The sequence below is a fragment of the Sus scrofa genome, chromosome 6, assembly GCF_000003025.6.
Source record: "Sus scrofa isolate TJ Tabasco breed Duroc chromosome 6, Sscrofa11.1, whole genome shotgun sequence".
NCBI classification, from domain to species: domain Eukaryota; kingdom Metazoa; phylum Chordata; class Mammalia; order Artiodactyla; family Suidae; genus Sus; species Sus scrofa.
This window is the reverse complement of record NC_010448.4, coordinates 119067828-119086941: the sequence shown is the minus strand read 5'-3', so window position 1 is coordinate 119086941 and position 19114 is coordinate 119067828. Positions and strand designations below refer to the sequence as shown.

General features: G+C 43.2%; 1 protein-coding gene and 1 long non-coding RNA gene across 3 annotated transcripts in view; one reads left to right on the top strand and one right to left on the bottom strand.

The window, feature by feature from the left end:
• Positions 1-10259, bottom strand: part of ZNF397 (zinc finger protein 397) — a 67961-nt gene extending 57702 nt beyond the window's left edge. Inside the window, exons 1-4 of one of the 2 annotated variants that reach the window (XM_013999293.2) lie at positions 8623-10147; positions 7973-8468; positions 7558-7699; positions 3189-4228 (exon numbers count right to left, since the gene is read on the bottom strand). In XM_013999293.2, coding sequence (XP_013854747.1) covers positions 3189-4228; positions 7558-7699; positions 7973-8468; positions 8623-8627 — 1683 coding nt within the window. In that variant the 5' untranslated portion in view covers positions 8628-10147. The other variant, XM_013999292.2, reaches the window with a different exon arrangement.
• Positions 10345-17805, top strand: LOC102163786. The gene is made up of 3 exons (XR_304095.3): positions 10345-10554; positions 14268-14354; positions 17430-17805. It is a non-coding gene; the product is annotated as an uncharacterized LOC102163786 (long non-coding RNA).

Here is a 19114-nt window from a genome sequence, read left to right as displayed (position 1 = left end):
GGAAGACCCAAAGAACTATAGACATGCTTTTCTTGATTATTTCTCAGCTATCCTGGGCTTCCATTCCTTCTTTAACCTTTTTTCTCTAACTTTAGAAGTTTTAGATATCTATTGTAGCAAAAGCTGGAAGACCCAAACACAAGAAAAAGTTAAATCACCTATAAGCCAGACATAACCAGTATCTTAAGATTATATATATTTCCAATGTTTTTAATGCATAAATATATTTTTACAAGAATCAAATTGTACATATTGTCTTACATTTTTACTTAAGATATGCTTTGTCATTTCTTTTAATATTAATACACTTTTAACAGCTTTTAAGACTTTTATACATTCATGATGGTTTTTGAAGCATATATTTCCAGGTAGATTTTAAAGTCAAAAGGAAATGTTGGAGTTCCTGTCGTGGTGCAGTGGTGAACGAATCCAACTAGGAATCTTGAGGTTGTGGGTCAGGTCCCTGCCTTCCTCAGTGGGTTAAGGATCCGGCATTGCCGTGAGCTGTGGTGTAGGTCGCAGACGCGGCTCGGATCCCACGTTGCTGTGGCTCTGGTGTAGGCCGGCGGCTACAGCTCCGATTAGACCCATAGCCCGGGAACCTCCATATGCCGCGGGAGTGGCCCTAGAAAAGGAAAAAAGACAAAAAAAAAAAAGTCAAAAGAAAATGCTTAAGGCTTCTGGTACTGATTGCCAGAGACAGCATCTACTCACATCTCACCAGCAGCATTACAGTCCCAAATGCCCTGAATCACTGCTAGTTTTATGAGGGGGAAAAAAGTGCCATCTCAACTCTTGCTTTAATATAGTTTCAATTCTAGCATGGCTAAAATTGTCCATTGGCATTTATTCTTTTGTGATTTGCCTATTTAAGTACTATTTTTTTCTATTGGAACTTTTTCCATGGGGAGATAATATAATTGAGTAGTGGCTCCACAGATGCATTCTCGACTCCTACTGCCTAGGTTCAAAGTCTGACCTCACCACTTTGTAGCAGTATGACCTCGAGTAAGCCATGATGACCCTAAGCTTCATTTTCTCATCGGCAAAACATGGGGTGAGAAATAATACATATACACAAATCCCTTTGCAAGTGCTTATTGTTTCTTATCAATATAAGTAAGAACTCTATATGAAGAATACTCCCTTTTATATGTTGTATCAACTCCTACTTAACATTCTACCCTTTTCAGTTCTGGTCTTCCTCTGTGGAAGAGGAGCATGAGTTGAATAGCTTTACTGTGTTTGGTTACATTTTATTTATCCCTTTTTTCATATTCTCTTTCCAAGCATGGGCATTAGCCGTCCTGCCATTCTTACTGGTTAGTATTGTGTGTGCCCCAATAGAAGCATTACTTCTATCCTCATGAAAACTCTTCTTTTCCTATGCACAGGATTTTAGATTCCCACAGGTTTAGATTCTATGCGCAGGTCTGTATTTTTGGTAAGGTCGGTTTTAACTCCGATCTGGTAGGTATTTTAGATAATGTCTTTCCGTTGCTGGATAACCTATACACTTTTCTGCGTGGCACTAAGAAGCACAAGTCTAAGGATACTTTTCCTGCTGGGTTCTTCAGAAGTGGGTAGTCTCTGGATGGACATGACTGTTATTGTTGTCACTTCCCTTTAGCATGGTCTTTAACAAAATTCACCAGACTATGAAATACTGTGATATAAGACAAAACTGAATAAATGTGAGGTGCTGGGAGAGTAACAGAGCCAGCAACAGACAAATATTTTTTAGCACCTGCACCCAAGAGAGTGCACTGGGAACTGTGGGGGGCACCATTCCAGAAACAAATGACATGGCAGCCATAGCAGCTTCTGACCCAGAGCCTTGGGAGTTAGGAGGAAGCTGACAGTAGCTCTGATCAAGTCCTAAGAACCAAAGAAGCCATTACGTCTGGGTCAGAGAGATATGGAACACTAAGATTCTTGACCTCTAGTCTGGGCCCTTTCTGGCCCACCCCCACCCCTGCCCCACACATGGAAGGTCTAGCCTACAAACTGGACAAGGAAACTACATGACAACCCTTACCCTGGGGGTCACACAAATTAAGACAAAGCTCCTCACCACCCCACGTTCCAAGGACTCCAGGTTTTACCTATTAACAAACTTCTCCACTGGCTCGTCTTACTACAGTGAAGTGTAGTAAATAAGATTCTGACTACATGCATGTTCTCTTATAGACATAAATCCACTTCAGAACATCAGCAGGAATTCAAGGCTGTGCACAATGGCCTTTTGTTTGGGGGGGGGGTGTTGTGCCCATGGCACATGGAAGTTTCTGGGCCAGGAATTGAACCTGAGCCACAGCAGCAATAGGAGCCGATGCAGTGACAACGCTGGATCCTTAATCTGCTGTGCCATAAAGAACTCCAAGCAGCCTTTTCCTTTCAATTTCTCAGATGTGCCAGACTTCCTTTCTGGCCTGCCTACCTTCTTGGCTGATTCCTACTCATCTTGCATGTCATTTTTCTCAGAAGCTTTTCCTGAGCCAAGGTTGGGTCAGGTATGCCTTAATGCCACATAGCACAGATCCTACCACACCGCCATTGCCTGTTTGCCTTGGTCATGGTCACTAAACTGTAGCGATAGTCTTACCTTCCACCGTAGCCCTAGCACCAGGCACAAAGCAGCCCCTCAATCACCACTGGGTCAATTAATTTGTAGTCTTTCTTATCATGACCTCATTTCTGACCTGCCTTGGGCTCAGTAAGTCATTGATGAAACTGTTTCCCTCCGTCTTGCTGCCTGTCACTGTTCTTAACTGGTCTGCATTGCATTCCTGAGACAAAATGTCCCTCACACTCTCCACACCATCCCCCAAACCTGGCACGCCGCTAATCAGATGCAGTGACAGAACCTGGGTTGCTGTGCCCTCTTTGTGACAATGAAAATGAGGTTTCAGTGTTATGTCCCCATCTTTCCTGTTTCCTGAGTATTCCCACTGATAAGAGAGAAGCTGGAAGCAATGATTCTTCCATCTGGTGTTCCGATTAGTGACAGGAAAAGCTTAGGGGACGTGCCTTAGTACTGGAAAGCACTGTATCAAGTTAGACTGACTCAAGACCGAGTACTTTACAACCACCTCCATGGAGTCTTACTCCAAAGTAAATTAAACCCATTTGACTGACAAAGATAGAAGCCTGACTCAAGTATTTACAATGTTCACAAGTCACTTTACAGTGTGGACTCTCTGATGGCGCAGGAGGACAGATCTGTGCCTGAAGGCCTTCCCACACTCGTTACATATGTAAGCTTCATCCCCAGAATGGATTCTCTGATGCTGAACAAGGGCTGAGCTCCTTTTGAAGGTTTTGCCGCATTCATTACACTGATAGGGTTCCTCTCCACTATGAATTCTCTGATGTCTGATGAGGTTTGAACTCAGACTGAAGGCTTTTCCACACTCATTACATTCATAGGGTTTCTCTCCACTATGAATTCTCTGATGGGTTATCAGCTCTGAGCTCTGCCGGAAAGCTTTTCCACACTCGTTACATTCATAAGGTCTCTCTCCGGTATGAATTCGCTGGTGTCTAATAAGCTTTGAGCTTTGGCTAAAGGTTTTTCCGCACTCATTACACTCATAGGGTTTCTCACCCGTGTGGATTCTTTGATGGATGATGAGATAAGAACTTTGACTGAATGCTTTGCCACATTCATTACATTTACAAGCTTTCTCACCGGTATGGATTTTCCGATGTCTGATGAGGGCTGAGCTCTGGTTGAAGGCCTTCCCGCATTCACTACATTCATACGCTTTCTCGCCACTATGAATTCTCTGATGAATAATGAGGTAGGACCTCAAACTAAAGGCCTTCCCACACTGGTTGCATTTATAGGGCTTTTCTCCAGTATGGGTTCTCTGGTGTTGTGTCAGAGATGAATGCTGTTTGAAGCTGTGCCCACACACATCACACGTGTAAGGTCTCTCTTCTGAGGGAACTTTCTGACAGGTTACAGAGTTCGTACTTAGAATCAAGCTTCTTTGAGGCTCATGATGATCCCTGTTTCCTAGAGCTTTGTGTGTGAAGATGACTTGACTAAAACCGGTCCCCTGGGAAGGGCATTGCCTTAATTTCTGCCCTGCAGCACTTCCTTGCGGCCACTCTAAGATACTTTCATGTTCACTAACTCTTCCAAAGGAAGGTTCCTGGGAAGGCCTCTGAGATTTCTCTTTTGAAATGTCCTTCTTTGTTGCTGATTCCTTGTGTTTACAATCTGAAATGATAATAGCAAAAAAAAATTTTTCTTTCTTTCCTTTTGTTTTGCTTTTTGGGGCTGCATGTGGAGGTTCCCAGGCTAGGGGTCAAAATGGAGCTGTAGCTGCTGGCCTACGCCACAACCACAGCAACGCCAGATCCGAGCCACATCTGAGACCTACACCACAGCTCATGGCAATGCCAAGATCCTTAACCCGCTGAGCGAGGCTGGAGATTGAACCTACATCCTCATGGATACTAGTCAGATTCATCTCCACTGAGCCACAACCGGAACTCCCAAAAAACATTTCTGAGAGAAAATAGATGCTTTACCCACAATTTATAGTTGTCTGCATCTATCTTTTTTTTTTTTTTTTTCTTTTTAGAGCTGTACCTGCGGCACATGGAAGTACCCCTGGCCCAGGAACTTCCATATGCCACAGGTGCATTGCCCCTCCCACCCCACCCCCCAAAAATTCAAATCTCTCTCATCTTTGTAAATTATGCTCCCTGCCTACATATCTCCCTTATGCAACCTCACTCCCACTCAGAGTAAGGCTTCTTCACATGGTTGTCTGTAATCTGGCTTCTGCCTTACCTGTGCACCCCTCACCCCCATAGGACTCTCAGCGAAATCACCTACTTCATAGCTTCTAAGTCCAATGGCTATTTTCTGGATCTTACTTAGTTGGCCTCTCTGTAGCATTGACATTGGGGACCACACCTTCCTTCAAGAGACATTCTCCTCCAAACACACTAGCCTGATTTCTGTGGCTGTTCTTTCTTGGATTCAGGTCAGTAACTTGAACCTGAGTTCCTCCAGATTTGGTCTTGAGCTCTCACGTATCCTCACTCTGCTAGCTCTCTACCTCCTAAGTATCAATTGTTACTTACGAGCTAATGTCTCCCCAGATCCCCAGTTCTATTCCAGTTCTATTAGGCTCTGACTCTCATATTGAATGCTCATTCGCCATGTTACTAGTTAACACTTGAGGAGCACCAGAATGTCCCACACTAAACATCATTAGATGTATTTTTTACATTATGTTTTCCCATTTATACGAACAGCACCACCATTAATCAAGCTGTTTGAGACTGACACCTGTGTTATCACCCTCAACTCCATGTTTATACTGACCAGTTACTGCAATGCAATTTCAATGCTGATGAAGAGGAGCCAGCCATGATCTGCCCCACTGCTCACAATCTTGAATTCTTCACTGTGGCCACTGGAATCACAACTGTCTCTTAACAGGACTCTACTCCCACCTTCCTCAAATCCATTCTCTGCTCTGCAGCTAAGTTGTGAAACCCAAGTCCAATCATGTCATTCCCTTGTCTCAAACCCTTCAACTGTCTCCTCCCGCACTGTACAAATGAATGAGGATGACAGACATGGTGTCACAACCTGGATCCCCTGGGTTTCTCTCGTTTCTCTCTCACCACCTCTCCCCTAGGCACTGTCTATTCAGGTTAAATTGCCTACATTTCCCATAATACATTGTATTCTCTCACCTTCAGGACTTTGCAGCCTTTGCTTATGTTATACTGTAATATGGGAAATATATATTTGGCCTTCATCTCCAGTTCCTGGGACAGAGCTTTTAAAATCCCTGCAATTTCCTCTGTGGTAGAAACAGAGGATACTAGAATTTATGCAAATGAGTTGACTTTCAGAGGATGGGGGCTGGTTGCCAAAGGAACCAACCATTTGATTGGAGGGTTAGACTCTCAGCCCCACCCTCTGACCTCCATGGAGAGGGGCTGGAGATTGAGTTAATCGATAATGGCTAATGATTTAATTAATCATGCCTACCCAATGAAACCTCCCTAAAAACCTTAAACAAAGGCATTCATGGAATTCCCATCGTGGCTCAGCAGGTTAGGAACCCAACTAATATCCATGAGGATGTGGGTTCAATCCCTGGCCTTGATCAGTGGGTTAAGTATCCAGCATTGCCTTGAGCTGTGGTGTCGGTTGCAGAAGTGGCTTGGATCTGGTGTTGCTGTGGCTGTGGTATAGGCTAGCAGCTGCAGCTCCAATTTGACCCCTAGCCTGGGAACTTTCATATGCCACAGGTGTGGATCTAAAAAAAAGCAAAAAGAAAAAAAAGCAGGGGTTCAAAGAGTTTGAGGAATGGTAAATGCACCCAGGAGAGTGGCACACCTGAAACTGCAAAGAGACAGAGGCTCTTGTACTTAGGACCCTTTTGGACCTTGCTCTACGTACCTCTTCATCTGGCTGTTCACTGGTATCCTTTATAATGAACCAGTCATGGTAGGTAAGGTGTTTCCCTGATTTCTGTGAGCCACTATAGCAAACTATGGGGGGGAGGGGTTATGGAAGTTCCAATTTGCAGCCAAATAGGACAGAAATGTGGGTAATTTGGGGACTTGTGACATGTGATTGGCACCTGATGAGGGGGACAGTCTTTTTTTTTTTTGTCTTTTTTTGCTATTTCTTTGGGCTGCTCCCACGGCATATGGAGGTTCCCAGGCTAGGGGTCAAATCGGAGCTGTAGCCACCGGCCTACACCAGAGCCACAGCAACGCGGGATCTGAGCCATGTCTGCAACCTACACCGCTGCTCACGGCAACGCCGGATCGTTAACCCACTGAGCAAGGGCAGGGACCGAACCCGCAACCTCATGGTTCCTAGTCGGATTCGTTAACCACTGCGCCACGACGGGAACTCCAGGGGACAGTCTTTTGAGCCTGAACCTGTGGGGTCTGCACTGGTTCGAGGGAGTTAGTGTCAGAGTTGCTTAATGGGAGGGAAAGCCCCCATATCCAGTGTCAGAAGTGTTGTGAGTAGAGAAGCAGTTTTTCCTTTTAGCTTGGGAAATGCCTCCTCCCACTTGTTTACCTGGCTTTCTTCTCATAGTTCAGGTCTTAGCTTAGTTGTCTCTCCCTCCAGGAATACTTCTTAACCCTCTAAGGTTGATTTAGGTGCCTTTGTATATGTGCCCTCACTGTACTCAGTATCTACTTCTACTCTATAATTGACTACCCTACACTGTATTATGACTGCCTTTGTGCTTGTCCATCACCCCATCTAGAGCTGAAATTGCTTGAAGACAGTGACCCAGTGCCTACTGTATGCAGACATGTATTAGCACCCTACTAAGTTCTGTGATGAAGCAGTAAGTGAACAAATGACAGGGAGACTGACACAAGGAAGGCTAACTGCAATTCACCAGGGCTGCTGAATATAGAGCTGCAAAAGTGAGCACCTCCACTCCAGAATACATGTGAGGCTCACATATGGCATGCCATAAAATGCAGTTAATTATGTAAACGGAGGACCAGAAGCGGGTAACAGTTCCCAGGTGAGTTGCTATTTCTTACCACTTTGTGGGGAAAGGCAAGGTTCCCGCGGTTTCAGCTGTGTCTTTAAAGGCTGGAGTTGGATGTCTGTTAAGTCCTGGGATGGTCCAAGACATGGCATATCCTTCCATGGCACTGCTGGTCCCTGGGGACTAGCTGGGACCTGAAATCAGTAAAATATGGTTAGCTTTGTGAGGAAATCCCTAGGGAAGATGCTTAGTACTAATTTCCAAGAGGTCTATAAAGACATCTCCAGGGATGAAGGACAGGGACAAAAGAACTATATAAGGGCAGAAACAGTTATGGCCCTTGTAGTCACTTCGGGGTTATGATTCAGTAAAGACAAACAAATTCTTATCCCATTCTGCTGCTGATGCCACATGCTCCAGTCTGTAAACTCCTTTTCCCAGAATACATCACATCTCCCCGTTCCCACCTGCTGCCCTGGATCATCAAATTCCCTCTCCAAATCCTCCAACAGAGTGACAGCTTCCTCGCCACTTTTTGGACTATGTTGCTGAACCCAGATCTGCAGCTCCTCAGGCAGGATGCTCAGGAACTGCTCCAGCACCAGCAGCTCCAGGATCTGCTCCTTCGTGTGCACCTCTGGTCTCAGCCACTGATAGCAAAGCTCCTGGAGTCGGCCCAGGGCCTCCCGGGGCCCAGGCGTCTCCTGGTAGCAAAACTTTCTGAATTGCTGGCGAAACAGTTCTTGGCAGGATCGGGTACTCCCATTCTGCTTAAATTTCTGGCCCCACGAAAGGCTTTCTTCTACTTTTACTAGTATGAGCTCTTGTTCCTGAGGATTCTGAGGTACTGGGGTTGAAACTGCTCTGGATTCCACAGCCATTCTGGGCTGAAACAGTTTAGCAGAAAGCTCACTACCAACTGGGTACTGTACTTCAGAGTCTCTTGGAATAATCTCTTCTTTCCTGAAGGATATAAAAGCACTGTTACAGTAATGAAAAAAAAAATCTAAGAACTTACAATAATAAAGATCAGTCAAGGGAGTAATATATTGAAAGGCATCAGGAATGAGACTTTAAATAAGTAATAATCAAGTGACAAATGTGAAAAATCACTCACCTCATCGGTCCAATTTTGCAGAATTCCTACCATATTTATACTATGAGAAGTTATATTTTAGAGGCAAAAGAATATATATATACACACACACATACTCCCACCCCCAAGGGCATATGGTGTTCCCAGGCCAGGGATCAGATCCAAGCCAAAGTTGAGACCAATGCTGCAGCTGTAGCAACACTAAATCCTTAACCCACTGTGTGGGCCAGGGATCAAACCCGCATCCCAGCACTCCAGAGAGGCTGCTGATCCCATTGTGCCACAGTGGGAACTCCAAGAATGCAATATTAACATGAATCACATGTTGGGAAATTTCCTTTTCAATTCCTTTTCAGTTCTGAATGCATAAAGGAGAATAATCTGTCAAACTTGCCAAATTCCTTTTCATTTTTATAATTTTTTTTGTCTTTTTAGGGCTGAACATACGGCATATGGAGGTTCCCAGGCAAGGGGTCCCCTACACCAGAGCCACAGCAACACCAGATCCGACCCGAGTCTGCGACCTACACCACAGTTTATGGCAACACCAGATCCTTAACCCACTGAACCCAAAACCTCATGGTTCCTAGTCGGATTCGTTTATGCTACGCCACGATGGGAACTCCTGAACTCCTTTTTAAATAAAGTATAGGCCTCACACTTCCATGGGTAACGGTATCAATTTTGTTAAAATTGATTTTTAGTTACCTTCTACCTAAGCAAATAATACTGCTTTTCATTTAAAGCTGTAATAAAAATTTTTTTAAAAATCTGTATTACACATGAGTAGATTTAAATAAAAACGTTGTTAGGCATTTGCCATTTGATCAAATTTAGTATTTAATGCATTTTTCCAACAAACAATGAGGCACTGAGGCTCTGTCCTGAGCTGGGTATTAGAACACAAAGGTTTTTGTTTGTGAAGGTATTTGCTTGGGTCTACCAAGAAATTAACCAAGAAGTTTTTGTTAAATGCTTACCATGTTCTCAAAAACATGTCAGATATTACAGAGACACAAAAGCAAAAAGGTTAATCACAACTCTCAAAAAGCTTAGGATATACGGTGGTAAAAATTTTAAAAAGTGAAATATGGCAAAAGTAATTGTGTTTTAAATTTTGTAATATAGATCGAACATGATCTGATTTTTGGATGGGAGAATATTGACTGAAGGGTATGCCCTTGAATGAACAGGACAGATCCGCACAATTTAACCCTAACACTACAGTTAGCTTTAGAGATCTGATTATTTAGCTGATAAATCTGTGGTTTATTAACCAGCCCTGCCGCGCTAGCCCTTCTATTTCTACATCCCGGTAAAGTCACAGCAACTGGCGAAGTGAAGAGGGAAAAACTGCCCTTTCCGCAGGAAAGCAGGGTCTTGAGTGTTGGCCTCCTATGAGCTCCCAGGAGGCTCAAGAGACGCTGCCCGGAAAAGGTGCCGAGACCCGGGGATGAGCAGGCCGAAGAGCGGGGCTTCTCCACCCGGCGCCCGCCGGCCCGGCCGCGTGCCTTCCCCCCACCCCCTCCGTCTCGGGTCCCGCGTCCCTCACCGCGAAGCAGAGGAGCGGCCAGGGAGCAAGCCCCGGACCTGCAGAGGCGAGCGACAAAGACCGGAAGTGCGCCCCGGCAGCCTTCCGCTCGCCCGCCCTCCTGAGGTCCGTCCGTCCCCGCCCCATGCTCAGAGGCAGCCAATCAGCGCGTTGACTCCGCCCTTCCCACCGCCTTCCCCAGGTGGCCGTGGTCCCGCCGAGCGTCGACGCCGAGGCAAGAGTGAGCTAGCAGCTGGGGTTTCTTTAGGAGGCCGTCACACCCAGAGGGCACCTCTGTTCGGCCGCCTCTTACCCTAGCTTTCTTTCACCGCCACCCGCCCGCCGTACTTGGTGTCTTCTCACTTCTGAGTCATTTCACCTCCAATTTTTCAGAAAAGATTTCGGATTTTCCTGTAATTCCTGTGAGTTTGCAGTACTTAACGACAGAAGTAGATGCGTGGATGAAGGGACTGAACAAAAAGTAGAAACCGCTTATATTGCTCTTCCGTGGGCCTATTTGAACCTTACAACGCTCGTGCTGTAGCTATAACATACCCATTTTACAGACGTAGACACTGCCCAAAGTCAAGCAGCTCGTGCCCAGAGATGCCAAAATTGTAGTTCAGGGACACCCTGGGATTTCAGACTTTGTGCCTCTAACCAGGGTTTTCCCATTTTTCACTGAGGCTAGCGCACTTTGTCTTAGTGTTTAAATTTTTATTTGGCCATTCAGTAGCTTTAAAAATGATGCCTCTTGTTGGTTTAACTTGCATTTCCTTTAAGTTAGGGAGCTTGAGGTTATATTTCCCTCATGTTTATGGACCATTTATGGTTCTTCAAGGAAATGGCGTTTCCCATGTTTAAAATTGAGTTGTTACTATTTTTCTTTTGTATTTGCAAGAATTTTTTACTTGCTAAGGATATGGACTCTTCATTTGTTACAAATATTTTCCCGTTTTTGTATTGTAAATGTTAGTAGAAGGTGACACAGAAATTCTCCTTTGTGAGCTAAGACAAAACACATTATTATTATTATTCATTAGCATTCAGAGTAGCTCACTAATTCTTAACTGTTGTGAACAGACTATAGCAATTTTACCAAACAAGAGAACAAATAATACTACCTTGTGTTTCAGCTGTTGCTGCCTAACAAACCACTGCAGTACTTAATGACTAAAAACAGCAGGTGTGTTTTATTGCTCACAGGTCTGTGCTCTGGGATTCAGGCAGGGCTTAGCAGAGATGGCTAGCCATGCTTTCTGAGGTGCCGACTGCTTAACTTGATCAGAACTGGAAGGTGCAAGATGGTGTCTCACATTGTTGTGGACTTGGTGCTGCCTTTTGGCTGGAGTAACTCGATCGTCCTCCATAAAGCTTCTCGCCATGTAATCTCTAATCATTCAGGAGTTAGCCTAGGCTTTCTTACAGGGTCCTGGTTCCTTCCTTCCTTCCTCTCTTTCTTTCATGGCCACACCTGTGGCTGATGGAATTTCCCAGGCTAGGGATCAAATTGGAGCTGCAGCTGCCAGCCTACACCACAGCCACAGCAATGCCAGAGCCAAGCCACACCTGCAATCTACACTGCAGCTCACCGCAATGCCAGATCCTTTAACCCACTGAGTAAGGCCAGGGATGGAACACACATCCTCATGGACACCAGTCAGCTCTTAACCTGCTGAACCACAATGAGAACTCCTTGGGTCCTGGTTTCCAACACAGTGAAGGAGGAGGGGAAGAGGCTTGTTCTCTTAGGACCTGGGACCGGAACTGGCATTATATTACTTCTGTATTCTGTTGGCAGGACTAGACTCATGGAGGGAAGGGTATTGAAATAGACTCCACTTTTTAATTGGAAGAGCAGCTTCAACGTAGGCAACTGAGGCCGTTATTATTGCATTCAGTCTACCACACCTTGTTATATTGAGAAGCTTACTGTTCAGGAATGGAACTGTTGAGAGAGAAGAAATGCTCTCAATTGCAGTAATAGAAAACCTTACTAAATGTCCTTAATGTTTAAGCCTTTTTACTACCTAACAGCTACATGCATGGAAGTAAGGTCATCCCAGGATTGGTTAATTTAATGGCTTGACAAGAACCCAGGTCCCTTTCCTCTTTTTGCTCCTCCACCTTTAAGTATGTTGACTTTTCTTCCAGTCTGCCAGTCTGGCTTCCTTCATGGTCCTAAATGTCTGTCTTAGCTCCAGATTACAGATGATATCCAGAGGCAGGAAGAGGGAACACCCTTATATTCTGGCCTTTTTTAGACTAAGGAAATTCCCTCCACCCAATAGGTTTTCCATGGTATCTCATTAGTTAGAATTGCTTCACTATCTGTGTCTATCGCTAACAAGGGGTAAGGGGTGAGGCCTCCATGGTAGGCTTGGCCAGTTGAGATTTATATTCCAGGCTAGCCTCTTCTGAAAGACACAGGTGATCTGGGGAGGGTAAACAAAATTATAGTTATGTTAAAAAGACAGAAAAAGGGGATAGATAGTATGCAATAGTAGCATCTATTTCAATAGATTACAGGTAATAGGTCTATATTGGTAAGAAAGTGAGACACTAGGGAAAAAAATTTAAGTTCCTATCATTCCTTATAAGATGGGACAGATATTTAAAATATAAACAAGTTACTTAATTGCAAGAAGTACAGACTCGAGATTTATAGCAAATTTCTAGGACTTGGTTTAAATTCCCAGTGGGATAGCAACTGATTACTTCTAATTTTTTATTTTTTTTAGTATATTTGATTTACAATGTTGTGCCAATTTCTGCTGTACAGTAAAGTGACTCAATTTTTTATGTATATATATATACACACACACATGTATACGCATACATGTACACACACAGAAACACACATACACATCTGTTGTTTTTTTGTTTTTTTTTCACATCCCTTTTCTTATATTATCTTCCATCATGGTTTGTCGCAAGAGATTGGATATAGTTCTCTGTGCTATACAGTAGGACCTCATTGCTTATCCATTCTATTTTTTATTTTTATATTTTTAGGGCCATACCTGTGGCATATGGAAGTTCCCAGGCTAGGGGTCAAATCGGAGCTGTAGCTGCCAGGCTACACTACAGCCACGGCAATGTGGAATCTGAGCCACGTCTGCAGTGTACATCTCAGCTCATGGTAATGCAAGATCCTTAACCCACTGAGCAAGGCCATGGATCAAACCCTCATCCTCACGGAGGCTAGTTGGTTCATTATATTGAGCCATGATGGAAACAACTGCTTATCCTTTCTAAGTGTAATAGTTTGCATCTATTAACCCCAACCTCCCAGTCCATCCCACTCCCCTCTCTTTGGCAACCACAAGTCTGTTCTCTATATCTGTGAGTCTGTTTCTGTTTTGTAGATAGGTTCATTTGTGCCATATTTTATTTATTTATTTGCTTTTAAGAGCTGCACTAGCAGCACATGGAAGTTCCCAAGCTAGGGGTTGAATAGGAACTGCAGCTGCCAAGCCTGTGCCACAGCCTTAGCAATGCCAGATCTGAGCTGCATCTGTGACCTACACCACAGCTCACAGCAACGCTGGACCCTTCACCAGCTAAGCAAGGCCAGGGATCGAACCCACAACCTCATGGTTCCTAGTCAGATTCGTTTCCGCTGCACCACTAGGGGAACTCCCCATTTGTGCCATATTTTCTCTTTCTGACTTACTTAGTATGATAATCTCTAGCTGCATCCATGTTGCTGCAAATGGCATTATTTTGTTCTTTTTCATGGCTGAGTAGCAACGGATTACTTTTATGAATCACCGATTTCTGAGCGTTCCTGTTGTGGTTCAGCAGGTTAATAACCTGATATAGTGTCCACGAGGATGTGGGTTCGATCCCTGGCCTTTCTCAGTGGGTTAAGGATCCAGTGCTGTCGCAAGCTGCGGTGTAGTAGGTCACAGATGTGGCTCAGATCCAGTGTGGCTGTGGCATAGGCTGGCAGCTGCAGCTCCCATTCAACCCCTAGCTTGGGAACTTCCATGTGCCATGCAGGTGCAGCTGTAAAAAGAAAAAAAAAAAAGAGTCAATAATTTCCACTTATGTGGTATCTTAGTCCATTTTGCTGTAACAAAAATACTATAGACTCAATGACTTATAAACAACATAAATTTATTTCTTGCAGTTTTGGAGGTTGGGAAGTTATGATTGAGACACCAATGGATTCCTTGTCTGGTGAGAACACACCTACTCGTCCATAAACTGGTAATTGGTGAGTAAGGCTATTCATTCATTCAGTGAAGTCCAACTGCTTGAATTATGTATCATTTAACAGTGCTGTACTTCATGGTCTTCATTACGTGAGATAAACTCAACTGTAAACCACTATTCAATTATAAAGATAGAAAAAATGGTTCCTGATGCTTAAAGGAAAGTACATCATTCCTTCATTCAGCAAATATCATTGAACATTAGTACCTGTGAAATACTGGAAAGAAAATTGAGAGATTCAGATGAAGCAAAAGCTTCTGTTGCTGAAATATCAGCTAGCTCTGTACACCAATGCTAAACGGAAATGTGGAGACAGCATTGGAGGAAACAGAAAGTAGCTTTAATTGCCAGGCAAGGAGGGAACACAGTAGGCTAATGCCTTAAGGACTGTATCCCCCTAGAGAGGGTAGTGAGGAGTCTTAATAGTGTCCAAAGAGTAGGGCATGATCAGTCCACGGACATTTTCCTGATTGGTTGGTGGTGAGGTCACTGGGAATCAGCATCATCAATCTTCAGATTCCAACATGTCTGGGGTCTACATACTTGTAGGCAGCATACAGTTAACTTCTTCCCTCCAGTAGGGGCTTCAGCATCTGCAAAACAGCTCCAAGAATATGACTCAGAATATTATCTATAGTCCTTGAAGAAGGACTAAATTTCCTTGACTTTGTTGAATGGTTAAACTATCATTATTTTGTCTTGTCTGTTTTCCTTTTTCTCTGTATTTTCTCACTTCTCTGATTAAATTGATTCTTTGACTAAAGTTTTCCTATAGACAAAAGGCAGGCAGAGGACGTGAGTGGGGGTCTCTTCTGGGAAGACCTTACAGGGTCCTGCTTGGTTACACCTCCTTACTTCATTTACACCTGTAACTCCTAGAGTATAAACTCCATGAGGGCAGGGGTTTTGTTTTTCCATTGTTCTCTCTCCAGTGTGACTAGCATGTGAATATACAAGAGAGGATATTGGAACTTGCAAAGTAATTAAATGAGGTTTTTGGACTAAGGTGGCTTTAATGCCTTGGCAGCCTATGTAAGCAAACCAAAATCTAAGCCAGAGTTGATTCCTATGAATGCCTCAAGGTTAAGAAACCGAAACTGAAGGACAGCTAATCACAAATAGCCAACTGGGCTTTCTCAAATCAAGCCATCACTTATGCTGTAGTCAATTAGAGGATTTCCTTGCTTTGCTTCAGTGTCTGCTCTATAGAGCCTTTGCTGTAGCGCCTGCTGGTGAAGTGCTCCTAACTCTTTTCAGTTTGGCTCTGCCTGATTTGCTTTGAGGTTTGCTCAGATAACTTCATGATTTTCATGAGCCTCATTTTACCTTTGAACAGTGCCAAAACTAGTGATAGTAAGTAATTGAAGGATTCAAAGAAGTAGAGTATTCAGAAAGGAGAATTTTGAATCATACTTAAACCATTTATTTTAACCTAAGATTTATTTTAATAAGTTATTTATTTATTCAATTTTGTTTTTGCTTTTTAGGGCTGCACTCTCAGCGTATGGAGGGTCCCAGGCTAGGGGTCGAGTCGGAGTTGTAACTGCCAGCCTATGACACAGCCATAGCAATGTGGGATCAGAGCTGGATCTGCGACCTATACCACAGCTCAGGGCAATGCCAGATCCCCAAGCCACTGAGGGAAGTCAGGGATCAAACCTGCATCCTTATGGATAGTAGTTGGCTTGTTTCTACTACACCACAGTGGGAACTTCCTATTTTATTTTATTTTATTTTATTTTTTTTGTCTTTTGTCTTTTTTGTTGTTGTTTTTGTTGTTGCTATTTCTTGGGCCGCTCCCACGGCATATGGAGGTTCCCAGGCTAGGGGTTGAATCGGAGCTGTAGCCACCGGCCTACGCCAGAGCCACAGCAACGCAGGATCCGAGCCGCGTCTGCAACCTACACCACAGCTCACGGCAACGCCAGATCGTTAACCCACTGAGCAAGGGCAGGGACCGAACCCGCAACCTCATGGTTCCTAGTCGGATTCATTAACCACTGCACCACGACAGGAACTCCGGAACTTCCTATTTTAATGAGGTTTTGACAGACAACTGTCTTTGAAAGAAGAGTTTATTAAAAAAAAAAAAAGAAGAAGAAAAAGAGTTTATTAATTATTTCCCAGAGGACAGGAGGCAGCACATGCCACAGGGGGCCATATAGGGTCATTCACAGGGAGAAGTAGAGACAGAGCTGGGGCTAAACCTTTATTATAGTGCTGGCAGGTGGCTCGGTGAAGATGTCCCCTCTTGAGTGGGAAGCAAAATACGCAGTTGATGCTTGTGTTTGGAGGGTTTGTGATAGATTTCTGAGTGACTAATGGTGGAGGAGTTTGTAAAAAAAAAACAAAAAAAACCAAACTCTTGCGTTGCTAGTGTGGCTCCATGACTCTTAAGGTGTCAAATCTTTTATTTTTTTAATTTTTATTTTTTTCAAATGATTTTTATTTTTTCCATTATAGCTGGTTTACAGTGTTCTGTCAATTTTCTACTGTACAGCAAAGTGACCCAGTCACACGTACATATATACATTCTTTTTCTCACATTATCCTTCATCATGCTCCATCATAAGTGACTAGACATAGTTCCCAGTGCTATATAGCAGCAAATCTTGATTACAGAGCATCGAGAATAATTATGCCAAATCTTGATTACAAAGCATCAAGAATAATTATTACACTATTAAATTCTACCATTGTTAACCATTATATCACCAATTAGCTTTGTATTTTTTAGAGATAGATAATAGACAGATTGACAGAATGAGACAGTACTTATTTGCAGCACCCAAGGCAGTACACAAAGGCCTTATTTACTCAGTTACTCAGTTGTTTCTCTTTGCCTCACCGGCTGCTGCAGCTCTGATTGGACCCCTAACCTGGGAACCTCCATATGCCTCAGGAGTGGCCCTAGAAAAGGCAAAACAAACAAACAAACAAAAAAACCAAACCACACAGCTCTGGAGGTTGCTCATGAGGTGTTTTCTTGCATTTATCATGCCTGGAACAGAGTTAAAGCTACAGATGACTGGCTTTTATCATTGTTTTCTTTTTTCTCCTTTATGGTTAACCACAGTGACAAATCTCATCCTAGCTCTTAATCCTACCAGCCACTACAGAAAGATCTTCCACCAGGATTCTGTTCTGCCTTAGGGGTGATTCAGCGAAGAAAGATACATTCCAAGATAAGGAAAAGAAAAAGGCAATGCCTTTCTAAATGCACGGATTATGAGAAACAAAAAGAACAATTCTGCTAAAAGAACAATTCTGCTAAAGAAGATGAATGAAATATTTCCTAATGGTTTTGTGGGTTGGAAACATTAGAGTGTGGAGGGAAAGCTTTTATTTATTTATTTAAAGCTGTGGGACTTGGGTGTTAAAAGATACATCATTTCATTATAACTATTTGTGGTAAGCTGAATGTGTTTAAAAATCTAATTTGATTGCCTTGAGCTTGTATTATTTGCCTAAATTCTTTGTTAGTATAGTAATCATTACTAAAAGATTTAGGTTTTAACTGAATATTTTTTTATGAAAGAGTGAACTTTTTGACTGCTCGGGTTTCTGTTTGGCAGCATCTAAAGAGAAGTTCATTTCTTTTAATCTTGTTTGGCAGTGTGGTGAGGAAGGACTAAGTTATGTACTACTGCTTAGTATTACCTCCATGCTTCCTGAATGCCAAAATATACTTTTATTTTTATTTTTTATTTTTTTACTTTTTGTGCTTTTTAGGGCCGCACCTGCGGCGTATGGAGGTTCCCAGGCAAGGGGTCTAATTGGAGCTACAGCTGCCAGCCTACGCCACAGCCATAGCAACACCAGATCCAAGCCGCGTCTGCGACCTACACCACAACTCACAGCAAGGCCAGATCCTTAACCCACTGAGCGAGGCCAGGGATTGAACCCACAACCTCATGGTTCCTAGTCGGATTCATTTCTGCTGCGCCACAACGGGAACTCCCAAAATATACTTTTATTTTTAAAACATTTTTCAGGAGGTGCAATCCTTTTTGCTTACTTTTTCTGGATTTGTCTTTTAAAAAATCATTATTTTAGAGAGTTCCCTGGTGGGTCTAGTGGCTAGGAGTCAGTGCTCTCATCCTGGGTTCAATCCCTGGCCTGGGAACTGAGATCCCACTTCAAGCTGCTGCATGTCACAGACAAAACAGAAAAAAAACAAAAACAAAAACAAAAAACCCCCACAACAACCTTATTATTTTATAACATGTTTTTAATGACTGGCATTGTATTGCTGTGGGTAATATAACACTTTCCTTATAAATGGCTAATTCTTTCAGTTATACTAAAAAGATTCAAGTGAATGAGTTTTGGCAGAACTCTGTTTATTAATATAATCTACCACTTTGAAATTTGTGCTCATGTGTACAGAGATCACAAGTTGTCTTTCATTACCAGAAATGAAAGTTTCCCAAAGGGAACACTTGGGAACAGCACTTTGGGGAGGCTGGAACTAGTGGGCATGTGCAGAATAATGCAGTGTTTACAAATTCAGGTCCTGGAGTGAGATGGGGTTCAAATCCCTGCTCTCTCAATTATTTAGTCTGTGACCTTGTACAAGCTTCTTAAATTCTCTCTGCCTCTCTTTCTTTTTCTGAAAAATGGATATATAGTACCTACCTCATAAGGTAGTAGGAATCCATTTAGAACTGTTCTATGGGAGTTCCCTTTGTGGGTCAGTGGTTAATGAACCCTGCTGGTGTCCATGAGGATGCAAGTTCTATTCCTGGCCTTGCTCAGCTG